Here is a 16,164-nt window from a genome sequence, read left to right as displayed (position 1 = left end):
TATCAATTAAAAAGTGATTAAGGTACTTTAAATAACTTACAAATTGAAACAGATTTTGTTTCCTTCTTCTTAAAGGTATTGTCTCTTTATGAACGTGGAGTATTGCAGTTCAGGCTCTGTTTTTCTCTCTGCAGTTATGATGACATCTATGAACAATCAAGGTCTCAACATTTGTCATGTGTACATCCTGGTTTCTGGAAGAGTGGCGTTTTGCTTTTTTACAAATGAGATGCAAGTCACATCATTATTTTCCAAAAATAGTTCTGGGCAGCCAAATGTAAAGTAATATTTAATATATACCCTAACATTAATATGAAAACCACACTAAATAAGAGAGATGCAATGTAAAGAGTCAATACATCACCTGCTTTTGTGTCAGAGTACAAGAGCTTCCATTGCCTGTCCTGCCCCTGAGACGGGAAGGGTGCTGTGATTGTAACCTGAGGGTCACAGGTGTGTGTGTGTGTATATGTGCGCCAAGGCTGCTCCTCAGCTGTGATTTGAACACGAGGGTCACAGGTGTGTGCATGCAGAAGCATAATTTACATTACCCATTAAAGTGCAACAAAGAAGAAACACACAGAAAACATTAAGAAATGTTTTATAGTTTTATTGATAAATTATTATCCTTTTTAAAAAGACACAAGGCATATTCCAACTTCATCTACTGCTTTTAGTGTATTTAATTATTAATGTACAAATAGATTTATTTTCTTCACATTCAGAACAAGATACTTATTGTGCCCATTTTCTCAACATAATGATGAACTATTGTAAAGCTACTCTTTGTTCTGCACAGATCCGAGAAACAAGCTGTAAGCAGGGAGAGTTTGTACAATACATTACAGGGAGCACAATGTGAGGATCGATACTTTAACACTTCTGAAATAGGCAGATCAAACAAGGGTGCAGAAAATCATGCACATGAGTGATCTCCAACACTTCTGGTAAAAAAAACTAAAAAAAACTAAACCATTTACATAGCTGTTAGAAGGCAATGAGATTGTTAAAGAGTTCAGTACGTGAATGTGCCGAGCAATTTCACAAATGACAAAAAAATAAAGTTTATTGCTTAAACTGAATGCAAGCAGTATAGCATTAATTTTAAGATACCAGTACAAACATGAAGTGTTTTGAAAGGTTAACACCTGTTCCTTTATATAGTTTTTCAATAATGGCACAAATGGATTTAACAGAATAAAATGTCATACAGTTCATTCTAAAAAAAACAAAAAACACATACAGGCAGTTTCATACATGAAAACTCAGCTGTTGTCATTAGAGCTGGGCAATCTAGCAGCAACATAAAATAATAATTGCATAAAATGTAGTGCAATGGGCAATTGTTCTTAAAAGATAACCTCTTTTGGTCTAGTTGGTAACAAAACTCAATACTTAAAACGTGTAAAATGTCCACCGTCTAGCATCCAACACTGCCAAACCGTCTGAATCCACAAGAAACAAAGAAACATCAAAGGAAAGGTTCACTCGATGAGGCAAGTCTATGCAAAGCTGTTTTCTGGATAGCTTACTTTAATGGCTCCCCAGTAACAGGCGCGGACCAAACAGATTAAACCCAGGAGGTAAGCGAAAGCCCAGGACACATACGTGGCATGATAGCTTCTAGCAAAGTCCTGGGTACCAACCTTCCACAGAGAGTAAACACAAAATACAGGTTAGGGCAGTGAAAACATTATTTCACTTAAAAGTGTTACCTTTTATTTCAGGGGTGGCTTACCCTCGTCCTGGAGAGGCTCAGAGTCTACAGGTTTTTGTTCTATCCAGATCATTAACTGCTTAATTGAACCAATTGTTGGTCTTAATTAGGCAAAATGTACCTGTATTCAAGGTATCCATTTATTGGTTATTTAGAGAGACCTAGAAAACCTGCAGAATTGCGGATCTCCAGGCCAAGGGTTAGCCACCCCCGTTTTATTTATTTTATTAACTAAGCAAAATACAAATTACAATTTATTTGATCTTAAGTAAACTTATATAATAATGGATGAATAATTCTATGATAATATTGTTGCTTTATGTTTGAGTCCTACACTTCACTCACAGTAGGTATATTATTGAGGAGTAGCAGAGGTTTTAAATCTGTGGCATGTTTTATATAAATGCACAATGTATTCCTTATTAATATATTTAATTATTATTATTATTGTTTTAAATTACACAGCATAAAGTGAGAGAGTTATAAAGAAAGAGCTATTTTGTGAAAACCCTTTCAGTCGCAGCAAGAACCTTGACATTCTGCTTGTGGCCACATGGGAGGTAGGGAGGTATCTGTTCAGTGTTCAGTCTAATGTCTAATGTCTGTTCTTCACAGTGTACTCACAGTTAATCCGACGCCAATGAAGATGCAGATCATGCCAATGGTGATGTAGGCGCAGCAGCGTCTCCTGGGCAGAGCGCTACCAACTGAAGATCTGAAAATGAGATGGCCAGTTTAAACAGACAGTCACTAACCCTAACCTGGAGGACTGGCTCAACCTCAACAGCCAGGTGCCACCATAACCAATCCAAATAACTGTTCCTACTGTACTGACTGTCTCAGATTTAATTTCCTACCTGTTTACAACTCTTAATATTGTCACCTGTGTTACTAGGCAGTGGTTTGCATGACCACACTGAGTGGATGTCCTGCTGCTGCTAAGAGACAATACGTTGCCATCTTTCCCATAGAACGAGGAGTTTGTTTTAAGCTTTTTATATGGAAGCCTAATGTTTTCCACTTGGCACTTGGCCATGAGGGAAGGGGCTCGAGCCCCTCCAGTCCCCCCAGTCCCCCCCCTGCCGAGACATGGATATGTTACAACAGACCGTCTGCCAACTGTATAACTGGCTGTGATTCAGGAGAATAAACAGCCAGTCACTCAAACAGGCCTCGTACCAGCGCTGTGTCACAGGACTGGATATTAAACCGGTGTAAAATAGATCAGTAATGTCGGGAGAGTGTTGAACAAGGTTTTTCTGTACAATTCACTCCCAGGGAATCCTGCAGTGAATCACGAGACCCACAGCCCCTCATCTCGCTGCGCTGAGCGAGTCTCACATGTCTTGCATGTGACTGGGCTTCTGACACATTCCTCTGGAATCACAACAAATCAATGGGCTTAAGCTGCCGTCATCCAGCTCTCAGTGTCGCTCAAGTGCATTAAAGAAAAGCAGCGCTCGAGCTCAGCCTGTGTGAAATAATTCATAAATTAGTCCCACCTGTTTCAGACTACCTGAAAATATTCCCAAACTTGTCCACACTGCTAGTCAATAGAAAGAGAAAACAAATCTCCATTGTGTTTTAATTGAAGGAAATTGAGTCTTGCTTCTATTTCTGCTTGTTTCTTCCTTAGTTGTATTTCAGTAAGACTGTTTATGTGACCCAAACATTGTGGGCCCTAAACCAGTGACTCCACAGACAGGGGTTCAAGAGCTCAGTCTCAGGGATGCCGGACCCTCAGTGTCTCTCAGTTTTATCAGCTGTTGATTGGTCCTGTCATGCTGGCATTAGGGGTCATTTCTCTGGCTGCTCGGTCTCTGCGAAACGCCTTCCCTGCAGCAGGGTTGTGTCACAACTTTCTTACAAAATCAGTCCTGTGACACTAGTGCACAGCCCTGCCTGCTATGTTAAACAGGGTCATGCTTCGAGTCTCACAAAGCCAGGCATACCACCTATCCTACACGCTTACATTTACCATCTTCTTCTGACAAACATAGAAGATACTTAAAAACATATATAACAACTTACATTTTTTTGCAGTGTGGGCATTTTGCCAATGTGTTGAATCTGAGTTCCATCCACTGTAAACAGAAGTAGCAGAAACAAGCCTGAGAACATGTTTACTCCGTGTTAAACACCCCTGAAAACACGCCACCCTCTCCTCGCTTTATAGAAAAGGGTTTGAGGAAAATAAATTTCACTTGTCAGGTTGGGATTTCCTTGTTAATATAATTCCCATGACTTTTCTAACATGAACAACAAAGCTTAGTTGACTCCATTCCCAGTGAGGAATAACGCTATCACAGTTCAAACAACCCCTCACATCAGGGGTGTCCAGCCCTGGTCCTGAGAGCCCCTGTCCAGCAGGTTTTAGAGGTCACCTTGGTATCACCAATTCATAAAAACCTGGAAGTATTTCATTCTGATCAGTGAAGCAGGTGGTCAGTTCAGTCCTTTAGAAATTTTTGGAGCAATAAGAAATTGGAGCAATCATCTGAATAACTGAAGCCTCCTGAGGGAAGAAATCCCTGGGTTGACTTGCTTAATTGATTAATAACTCACACGTGTTCCCAGTATTTAGAAATTGGTGATTTGGTGTGACCTATAAGATTAAATGCATTGGGGCCCAGGACCAGAGTTGGACACCCCTGCCTTACATCATAGGATGTGACCTCTAACATGCTCTAAATGAGAGTCTGAAGAACTGGACCTTAGACAGCTGAGTCCAGACTCAACTCCAGTAACCTGTTCATTGGAATGGGATTTTACTAAATAAAGTATTGGTGGATTTATAAATAAAAAGCTGTATTAGTCAAGACAAGTGTGCTGGCATGTGTATTATGGATTATTCACTCACCTGGTCACTACTGTGTGTAAAGAGTAAAGAGATCAGATCGTCCTATTCAGCTTTGAGTAAATGTGTTACTTTTCTGTTTAAACATCACAAGCACCGTGGAAACCCTAGTGCTGCACAGATTCAGATTCTTCCCTGTGTGCCAGGGCCACCAATACTCACCAGGAACGTGTTCCCGCAGTGCCCACACACCACACGCATGCCCTCGGGTTGCACGGGCAGAGCTGGCTGGGCCGGCTGCTCCTCGGGGATCACCATCACGGGGCTAAGGTTGATAATCCGCCTGCTGGGGAGGGACACACCTCAGTACACTGTCTGCACCCAGCTGAGGCCAACGATCTGCCTGCTGGGGAGGGAACCACCTCATCCCAGAGCACAACCCACAACCTCCCAGTACACACAAACACACTTCCTCACACTCTTAGACACTTCAGCACACAAGTACACACCAACATACACACACTTAAGTACACATTAACACAGTCACACACTTGTGTAGTGTTTCTGTTGTACTCTCTGATCTGATGTTCTGATATATCATGTATAACATTCAAAAGCACATTGTACTTCACAGTTTTATGTTTATGAAATGTCATGAACAGACCACCGCAGTGACCGTGCAGCACATTTACCAGTTGGGGCGTGGACATCCTATCCTACGAGATGTGTCTTTACAGATGAGTAGGCAGTTGCACGGACATCTCACATACTTCTTTCCAGTTGGTGGGTTTTTGATTGGCTAGACATCAAGGAAAACAATGTTATGAGCTGTTCAAAGTGCAGTGTGCTGCTCAATGGGCAAACCTCTCTCTCCCTTAAAGCATCCGATTTTGTAAAATCAGGGGTTTGCTTTGTATAAAAACAATGAGGCTGTGGAGAGACCAGGCTGTGTGTCAGACTGTACTTTCTCTATCATTTATAATGTATCCAGTTCCATAGGAGGTCAAATATTCCAGAACACCTCTTTCATCTGAAAAGAGAGACACTGTTGAGGAGTTTAGTTGCATTTGTTCAAGTTTTGTTCTATGGTCTACCTTGAAGCACCAGAGACCAACCAGAACAGTCCAGTACAGTTCTGTGTCCTCCTGCCCTGCGTGGCGCACAGATTGGCCCGCCTCTGTGACAGGGAGTGGGCATCCAGCCAGGCTGGCCCGAGTGCGAGGCCAGGAGCTCATTAATGGCTCATGCAGCTGTGACTAACTCACTGTGCTTTTTTTGTTTTTGTGGTTGTTAGTTTATTTATTTTTGATGAACCACCTTCTAAAGACAAAAAACATCTGATTGTCCACTTCTGTCATTGAGCTGAAATCACACTGCACTGCAGCCTGCGGAAGCAAGCGTAAATTGTGCCTGCTCAGCACCTAACGTAATCCATGGCCACAGCAGCCTGAACCACTGATGGACATGTATTGATGGGCACTGGTTAGATACAATTGTGTACCACACTGGGCTTAGCAGTGACAGACTGTCATCATGGAGACCGCTCTGACCACTGAGCACAACAATAAACCATCAGCAAACAACCGCACAGAAAGGGAGGTGCATGGATGACGCAGCCGGCTCTTACCGTGGCCTCGTTGCACACAGTGCATTTAACCACATGCTGATGAAGCTTGCCGTCCAGATTGATGAGGGACTGGCAGACCCTGCAGTTTATCACTGGCACGCCGCCTGTGTCCGGACTGGCTATAGCTGTGTAAGGAGGAGGCAACTCGGCTGCAAAACAAAACAAAAGTAAATGCGCCAGAGAATACAGTTCAGTCATGTCTGTTTCTTATTGGTTTTATTAGTTTTTATCTTACATATAGTAATCAGATAACCAATAAGACCACCTGAGTCCAACTGGCTTCTTGCAAGGAGCCTTTCTGAAAACAAAGTTAAAATAACTGCTACAGAGAACAAGCTGAGTCTTCTGAATTTAAATATTACAAACCACAATTTACTGTCATTGTCATTGCCTGTTCTACTCAGCTTTTTATTAGTTGGATACTTACCGTATATCCATCTTACTAATGGCTTTATCAAGAATAGGATATCGGTAAAGAGTTAGTCCACAATGAGACTTCATAACAACCACAATTATAGCACTGGAAGACATTATGCTTTTTGTTGGTCTGAAAGCTAAGGTGTCAAATACAATCAAAGCCTCACAGATCAGTTCATACATTTTTACATTTGAAATTGATTACAGGATGCTAAGGGTTTGTAGTTAATGTGAATGGTGCAGTAATTACAGACACAAACATATCTAACTGAGAAAATGTTATGGTAAAGAGACTACACCATCTAATAGTGATGACACACACCCATATTTAAAACGCAGAGCTGTCAAACAGCTGACCCTCCAGCAACCAAAGCAGGACAATAAGCAGGACTTTTATAATATCCTTCGGGGCTATTTCTCCTTAGCTGTACCGAATCATTTCTAAATATCGTAATCCTGAAATTATATTCTGGGTCTCAACAAAATAGTCTACAGAGAAAAAAATAAGGTAAATTATGTCCAATTATATCCACAAAATTTAGCTGAGATCCTGCAGGTGCTGAAATGTGAAAGACTCAAAGGGTTTTTTATGTAGCCATTAGTAAAATCTCAAAAAGGTTTTTGGATCACATGTTTGAAATTCTGTTCATAATATTTTGACACCTCCTGTTAGAAAAATATTCACATTAATTCTCCCCAAAACTGTTGCATATTGTTGTATATATATGAATATTATTTGTAATCACAGAATGGTAAAAAGTATGCAATTGATGTCCTACAGTTTAAAATATAACTGGCTAAAAGATTCCTGCATCCAAAACTAAATTCTCCGATTTTTAAATACACACAATCTATGCGATTTAATTTACTTGTGTGTGGTTTCTACACAGCTGTAAGTGCCCAGAACATACTTTCTGTAAACCACACATTGGAATGGTTGGTTTAATAACAGGAAATAGAGAGAGAGAGTAGGATATTAATCTAAATGTATACTGGGCATCAAGAAACACCAGGCTCACTCTAATGGACTTCCTGGAACGCACGTTTGATCACTGTCAGTATCAGTGGGAAAGTGGAAAGAGAACAAGAGGCTCAGAGACACGACCCCCTGGCCCCCAGCTGGCCCGCGCTCCAGGGGCTACAGTCTCTGTCACAGTGGGGGCAGGTAACTGAGTGTCACCTGCAGCTCCATCAGATCCAGATGCTTCTGCTCAATTCTCACTGGAATACAATTAGAGAAGGGCTGCTCATTTGTTCCTTACTTTCACATATAAAGAAAACAATTTAGAGATCACTTCTGAAGTAATCAAAGATGTCTTTTTGAACCTAACACCATATAATGTTGCAGATGGTACACAATTCAGTGCCAACAGAATGTCCTTAACTTTCCAAAGGATGCAACTGAACATCACTGTGTATTTTATAAGAAAACTAAACATTCCTAACTGTGTGCTAGTGGAAGCAACACCAGTCTCAGGTACAGGAACTTCACTCCAGTGAGGACAGAATTCAGTTTAGGTGGCAACAGGTGATGTAGATGTTCAGTATGAAAATGAGTGCCTAATGAAGTGTGCTCTCTGTGAAACATGCTTCACCTGCACATGACAGGCATGTCAAACTGGTCTCTAAGTGTGGTCCTTCTCAGCACATTCACAAATCAATTAGCAGAACCTTGTGTACCTGTATTATCTGCTTGCATATACACTAAGAAGAGCAGTCTATACTCTTTACTCCCTGGCAGCTGGGGAGGGAGGGTCTGTCTATTATCACCTGCAATTAGCGTTTCCAAAACCGGGAGACAATTCCAGGCCTGGGTTTTTGGAGTTTAAAATGTACAAACCCAGGGTCCCCAGGGCACCCAGGCTTGATGACAAATTATTTCATAGGCATATAAATAGGAAAAATAAGCAATATGGAAACAAAAATAAGTAAATAAAAAACACTAAGCTCACTCTAAACTTTTCCGATGGCGCTATCTCTATCTCTCTCTCTCTCAAATGCGATTATACAACGCTTTCAGTACAGCTTGCGCGCCACGGTACCTTGCAGGCGCACGCCTCACCCTGTCACACACTGTTAGACACATAAAACATAATAGCTGACTGAACTCCTGAAATCTTTATTCCCCCTATTTTATTTTATTTTATTTATTTAACTAGAATCCCCGGCCATATCAACAAGGTAATACTAAATAAGTAAAATAATAAACGCCTTTTTTGTGTCTGTATTTTATGTGGAGCTGAAACTAAACACAAACTCAGTTATACTGCATTATTATTATTATTATTATTATTATTATTATTATTATTATTTATTAATTCACATAGTTATTATGTATTGATCATTTGTATGAACTGAAGTGACCTTGTAGAGCCTCCAGCTGTTTGCAATACCTTATTTGGATACTTTTTGCATTTGGCTGATTGTAGGAAGTAGAACAAAACCGAGCTTGGATAGGAACATTTTTCTTGAACTCCTCGTATTATGCAATATTGCTGAATTATATTGTAGTTTTTGCTGACAGGTTACTGAATGAACATTCCCATTTCAATCTTCTCACTGAATGAAAAAATACACAAAAGTATAGAAGAGTTTGTTGTTGTGCCATGCACACAACTATGATTTTCTTTTTTTTTTTTTTTCTTTTTTTCCCCGTCAACCCCGGTTTTATACCTATGCCAAACCAGGGCTTGCGGGGGTGAGAAATCGTCCGGGTTGCCCAGGTTTTCAGTGCCCCGGGTCCCCAGGCTGGAAACACTACCTGCAATCCAGCCAATGTATAGCTATGGCAACAGCACTCCCAGCATCCCAGCATCCTCCCCTTACCCCCAGTCTCTGCACTAGTTCCTTATTCAGACTTATTCCTGTCAGTGTGAGTCCTCCTGTTGCCAGTTCACTCTGGACTCTGTGAAGATGTGTGAAGCTCCTGCATTGTCAACATTGTAGACAACATCAGCAGCCTCACAGCAGGACCTCTGTCTGTGATGCCCTGGCTGCTCAAGTACCTGGAACGGCTAGGAGACCCTCAAATCAATAAGGTTTGTCGTCAACCTGCAACAGATGAATCCTAAGGACAGAACGGACTGATGGAAGCTGAGTAATGGGAGGCTTTGGGCCAGGTTATTTTTAGACTCTTCAATATCCCACTGCTGCCCAGAGGTTTACAGTTTCACATAAGCGGTCTGAGCTGCACAATCTCTGCACTTCATGAGTTTCTCCTTACAGAACTTCAGAGTCTGTGATCAAGCTCAGCAGGACAGCCTACTGTTACTACTGCAGCTAATCCTTTTCCTGCACAACAATGGTGCTTACAAACAAAACCAACTGAGCAGAGAGCAGGTGACAGTATACAGCGTGAAACACTAATACTGGCACGGAGAAGATACGCCATGGCTCTCTCACACATATCCTGTATAGAACATAAGAACATAAAGTCTACAAACGAGAGGAGGCCACTCGACCCATCGCGCTCATTTGGCGTCCATCAACAACCACGTGATCCAAGGATACATGTCTCCTGTTTTCCGTCTTGAATGCCTTGAAGCACAATTTCCATTTGTGTCCCCGGGTGCGTGTGTCCCTGCTGATCTGGAAAAGCTCCTCTGGATTGATGTGGTCGATGCCTTTCATGATTGTGAAGACTTGAATCAAGTCCCCACGTAGTCTCCTCTGTTCCAGGGTGAAAAGGTTCAGGTCCCTCAGTCTCTCAGTAGGACATTCCCTTCAGACCTGGAATAAGTCTGGTTGCTCTCCTCTGAACTGCCTCTAGAGCAGCGATATCTTTCTTGAAGTGTGGAGCCCAGAACTGTCCACAGTATCCAGATGAGCTCTAACTAGTGCATTGTACAGTCTGAACATCACTGCCCTTGTTCTCAATTCTACACTTTTGACAATATACCCTAACATTGTGTTTGCCTTTTATATTGCTTCCCCACATTGTTTAGATGGAGAAAGTGAGGAGTCCACGTAGGCTTCTAGGTCTTTCTCATGCGTTACTTCATCTAGTTCTATTCCTCCCATAGTGTAATTATTGTGGATATTGTTGTTACCTGCATGTTGTTACCTGCATGTCCACATTGAATTTCATCAGTTTTTGGTGTGGAACCTTATCAAAAGCTTTTTGAAAATCTAAGTTAATCATATCATATGCTTTCACCTCATCTACAGCTGCACTTGCATGTTCACAAAATTCTAATAAATTAGTAAGACATGATCTGCCTCATCTAAACCCATGTTGACTTTCTTCTGGATTGGTATGACATTTGTCGTCTTCCAGTCAGTTGGCACATCCCCTGTTCTAAGTGTCATTTGGAATATTTGAGTTAGCGGCCTATAAAAAATTTCCCTAATTTCTGTAAGTACTGTATGAAATATACCATCTGGCCCAGGTGATTTGTTTGTTTTTAATTCTGCTAGTCCCTTTAGTACCTCCTCCTCATTTATCCTGATCTCTCTTAGGGTTTGACTGGACTGGTTGTTAACCTGTGGCATGTTATCTCTTTTTCCTTTTGTAAAAACCTCTGTGAAATACTCATTTAGAACATTTGCCACATCTTGTTTGTTTTCCAAGATACTTCCATTGTTGTCCAGCTGTCCAGCTGTTTCACTTCCTCCTTTATTGATTTCTTGCTGTTATATATTGAAAAAAGCTCTTTGCATTAGTTTTAGCTCCAAGAGTTATGTTTCTTTCTATTTCCCTCTTTGCTTTCCTGATCTCTCTCTTAAGATCTCTTTTCAGCTCAACATATTATTTGTATTTTGTTTAGTCTCTATCCCTATTCGTCTGTATGCGCTTTTCAACATTTTCTTTCTCTTTATATTTTTTCTGCGTACTTCTATTATACCATTTTGGCCAATGGTTTTTGGTCCTCAATTTGCTAAGTTTGGGTACAAATTTCTCCTGAGCCTCAGTAGTATATTCTTAAAATATAACCATCCATTTTCAACTGAATCTGTATCCAGTGTGCTCCAGTCTACCTCTTCTAAGTGCCGCCTCATACCTTCAAGGTTTGCTTTTCTAAAATTGTAGACCATTGTTTTAGACTTGGTCCTTGTTTTTTGAAAGAAAAAAAACATATTGTGATCACAGTTTGCCATTGGTTCTCTAACTAGTGTCCCTCTGACTCAATCTTGGTAATTTGAAAAGATCAAGTCCATGCATGCGCTCTCTCTGGTTGGTCTCCTGACAAATTGAGTTAGAAAGCAGTCATTTGCCATCTCAACCATTTCTATTTCTGCTTCTGTAGTCCCAACTGGGCTTTCCCAGTCTATGTTTGGGAAATTGAAATGCCCATGATAACAGCCACATCCTTGCTACATGCAGTCCTGATTACACTGTACAATGCAACATCTTTCTGAATATCTGAGTTGGGTGATCTATAATACACTCCTACCACTAATCCTCCAGATTTTTTGTTCAAAAGTTTAACCCACAAAGATTCTGTTTGGTTAATAGGATCTAATTTGAGGTGACATGGCGTAGATCTTCTTCTACACTGCAACCTCTCCTCGCAGGCATGCCCCAAGGCTGTGTCCTCCACCCCATCTCCTCTTCTCCCCTCCCACTGATATACTGTTACTACTGCTATTGTTTTATTTGCAACTAAGCAACCCCCCGTTTAGCACACACCTTGGAGGACTTAACTATATCTGCACTTGTTAATTGCTAACTGTATTTTGTATTGATTGTATTACTGCACTTTTGCAATGCTTTAAAATACTTCTTATGTAAGCTGTAAGTCTCCCTGGATATAGGCGTCTGCTAAGGAACACATAATAATAGTAATAATAACACATCCAGGCTGCTTACAGTTTTCAGTCATGGCTTACAGAAGGTGAAATAATTAAGCTTCTCAAACATTAATACTAAACCAAGCTGTCACTCTTATCTGTAACCAGCAGAGTTCAGGCACATTTAGCACTTTAAACTCCCATTACTGGAACTTGATCAATAAACCACTGTATACAGTCAGGACAACTTTGGGGAAAAAAATAATGACGATTATATATTTTTTATTATTTTACATCTAGAAATCTCAACATATTTTATCCCCCTTTTCATCCTAATTTTCAAATCGACTGAAATCAGCTCTCCAGACCTCCCTGTCATCTCACGAGGGGTGAGACGAACCACACTTCCTGCGTTACACACACTCCTCAAGCCACCTGCTATTCTGCACACTGCCGGCCCCCAGTGCTCCCAGCCCCTCTAACACACTGATCGCAGGGTCTGATGCAGATGGAAGAGCGCTGGACCTGCAGGTCGGCCACAAGGACTCACTGGTGCATCAGACTGAAATTCCCCCAAGTGGTGTCCACCCCCTCCCCCCGAGGGCTCAACCCCCCATTGGGAACTCCTGGACAAAGTCACCCGTAATTAAACCCATATATCAGATATACAAATAATCACCAGCACCCTCACCATCACCCCATACTGATCCACTATAAAGGCCTTCCCAAGATATCTCCACTATAGCCTCTCACACTGGCACGATCTATATTCCACCTTATAGCACCAGAGTCAATTTTAATACAAAAACTGTAGTTTGCAAAACAGTGGGGCAGTGAGTCAGGCAGGAAAACCAGTGGCAAGACTTTTATATGACAATGGGAGACAAAGACTGACACCAGACCACGTGCAGCCAACTGCAGGCGAACACTGGAGAAAAACAACACTGAGCTCCTCAACAGTGTTGGGCAGTGGTCCTGTAGAGCTGCGTCAACACTGGTTTGTGCCCGTCCTGTGTATATATATATATATATATATATATATATATATATATATATAGATATATAGATCTTGTGAGGTATGAATGTGCAGATTCCTGTGTAGATCAGTGAACTACCCTGGTTCTGTTGTCAGGGCCCAGATTTGCTGTGGGATCCCTGGGCAGTGCACTGCAGTGGGGAAAGTCACAACAGAACATTCTCATATCATTTATACATACATATACAAAGGTGTGTGTATATATATATATATATATACATATATTGAGACGCAAACTGTAATCATATTATATGGAACAGTGCTGATCAGTGATTTGAGGCCCATTATTACAAGGCATGTTCCGACTGCACAAGGGTGAGACAATGTGTCAGCATTTGTGTGTTTTGTTTAAGACCAAGTACCCCGTAAATCACAGAGAACCCCCCAGCACAGGAAACCCCAGTAATGTGTCTTGCACATCAACAAACAATGGGGTTGAGCCCTTAGCAAAGAAAAATTGTCATTTCGCGGTACTCGATAGTGGACCGATACGCACACGAACACATGCATTGTGATCATTCATTAATTAATGCATCACTGCTGTGTTTATTTAACCGAAATCAATCTTTTCCACACAATCCGATTTTGTAAATAAACGTCTGAGCTCGCAGGCCTGATTCCACTAGCTGTGCTTTCCTCTCCACCTCTTTATTCCAGCTGATCTTCTCTAGATGCCCTTGTCCGCTATATGTTCATGCGAAAACCTGACACAACCCCCCGAGTGAGACACACCGCTGTGTCCCGACCCGGGCTCACCTCTCGGGCTGGTTTCCTGCAGGTACGGCGGGGCTGTGGGGGTGACATTCCCGGAGGTGGGCGCTGACAGCAGAGGGGATCTCTCATCCACACCGTCCGAGGCCATGTCTGCAGCGGCAACAACAACAGCGGCGGCTCCGGTGGGTTTCCTGCAATCCTTGGAAGTCGACCAATGAGTCACCGGCGTTCCGGCTCCGGCGCCGCCGCGTTTGGAGGCGGAGCAGAGGGGGGAGGGAAGCACGCGAAAAGAGAGAGAGGAGAGAGGAGGAGGGGGGCAGCAGGAGGAAGAGATGGAGAGAGAGGGAGGGAGCTGGAGAAGGGAGAGAGGAAGCAGGAGAAGGGAGAGAGAGGGGGGCAGTGCAGCACAAGGAAGAGAGGGAGGGAGCTGGGGAAGGGAGAGAGGAAGCAGGAGAAGGGAAGGAGCAGGAGAAAGGAGAGAGGGAGGAAGCAGGAGAAGGGAGAGAGAGGGGGGCAGTGCAGCACAAGGAAGAGAGGGAGGGAGCTGGGGAAGGGAGAGAGGGAGCAGGAGAAGGGAAGGAGCAGGGAAAGGGAGAGAGGGAGAGAGCAAGAAATGGGATAGAGGGAGGGGTCAAGAGAAGGGATGGAACTCCAGAAGGGGGGGATGGAGGGAGGAAGGGAGCAGCAGAAGGAAGAGAGGGAGGGAGCAAGAGAAGAGAGGGTGCAGGATCAGGGAGGGAGCTAATATGACTGGGGCAGGAATGCCGGGATTCTGTTCAATTTATGTATTGTAGAGTACACAGTCATGTTATTTATTGATTTCATAAAATAAAACATAATATTATAAACGTTTGCTTAACTTCCATAGCGACATCATTCTAAGATTGTGTCTGGTTCTTACAAATATGTTTTTTTTTTTTGGTCTAAAATGTCCATAATCGCTCATTATAATGTTATTACATTTCAAAATGTTGTATTGAAACAAATTAAACATCTGCATCTTTCTACTGCATTTTTACCACAGCAGGCTATGTAGGCCAATCCCTGGTGTCCCTCGATGGACCAAATCCTCCCTGCAGCTTTCTGTGTAGTTTCACTTTGGATTTGTTTTTTCAATCTAGAAAATATATAATAAATACATACAGTGCCTTGCGAAAGTATTCACCCCCCTTGGCATTTTTCCTATTTTGTTGCCTTACAACCTGGAATTAAAATAGTTTTTTTGGGGGGTTTGTATCATTTGATTTACACAACATGCCTACCGCTTTGAAGATGCAAAATATTTTTTATTGTGAAACAAACAAGAAATAAGACAAAAAAAAAAAAAAAAGAAAACTTGAGCGTGCATAACTATTCACCCCCTCCCCCCCCCAAAGTCAATACTTTGTAGAGCCACCTTTTGCAGCAATTACAGCTGCAAGTCTCTTAGGGTATGTCTCTATAAGCTTGGCACATCTAGCCACTGGGATTTTTCCCCATTCTTCAAGACAAAACTGCTCCAGCTCCTTCAAGTTGGATGGGTTCCGCTGGTGTATAGCAATCTAAGTCATACCACAGATTCTCAATTGGATTGAGGTCTGGGCTTTGACTAGGCCATTCCAAGACATTTAAATGTTTCTCCTTAAACCACTTGAGTGTTGCTTTAGCAGTATGCTTAGGGTCATAGTCCTGCTGGAAGGTGAATGTCAGTCCCAGTCTCAAATCTCTAGAAGACTTAAACAGGTTTCCCTTAAGAATTTCCCTGTATTTAGCACATTCAATTCTGACCAGTTTCCCAGTCCTTGCCAATGAAAAACATGGAGTTCTCGGGGTGATGAGAGGTGTTGGGTTTGTGTCAGACATAGAGTTTTCCTTGATCTGACCAGAGTACCTTCTTCCATATGTTTGGGGAGTTTCCCACATGCCTTTTGGCGAACAGCAAACATGTTTGCTTATTTTTTTCTTTAAGCAATGGCTGTTTTCTGGCCACTCTTGCGTAAAGCCCAGCTCTGTGTAGTGTACGGCTTAAAGTGGTCCTATGGACAGATACTCCAGTCTCCGCTGTGGAGCTTTGCAACTCCTTCAGGGTTATCTTTGGTCTCTTTGTTGCCTCTCTGATTAATGCCCTCCTTGCCTGCCAACCAAAC

At 42.1% G+C, this 16,164-nt stretch overlaps 1 protein-coding gene across 1 annotated transcript; it reads right to left on the bottom strand.

Annotated features, from left to right (window-relative positions):
• Positions 1 to 595: 595 nt before the first annotated feature.
• pip4p2 (phosphatidylinositol-4,5-bisphosphate 4-phosphatase 2) lies at positions 596 to 14,375 on the bottom strand. Its single transcript, XM_066715393.1, has 7 exons — positions 14,081 to 14,375; positions 6,142 to 6,290; positions 5,207 to 5,313; positions 4,737 to 4,860; positions 3,749 to 3,801; positions 2,342 to 2,432; positions 596 to 1,646 (listed from the first exon to the last, which is right to left on the bottom strand). The coding sequence occupies exons 1-7, from the start codon at positions 14,184 to 14,186 to the stop codon at positions 1,503 to 1,505; spliced, it is 774 nt and encodes a 257-aa protein (XP_066571490.1). The 5' UTR covers positions 14,187 to 14,375; the 3' UTR covers positions 596 to 1,502.
• Between the last annotated feature and the right edge of the window lie 1,789 nt (positions 14,376 to 16,164).

The sequence above is a fragment of the Amia ocellicauda genome, chromosome 10 (genome assembly GCF_036373705.1).
Source record: "Amia ocellicauda isolate fAmiCal2 chromosome 10, fAmiCal2.hap1, whole genome shotgun sequence".
NCBI lineage: Eukaryota > Metazoa > Chordata > Actinopteri > Amiiformes > Amiidae > Amia > Amia ocellicauda.
This window is presented reverse-complemented; position numbering and strand designations above follow the sequence as displayed.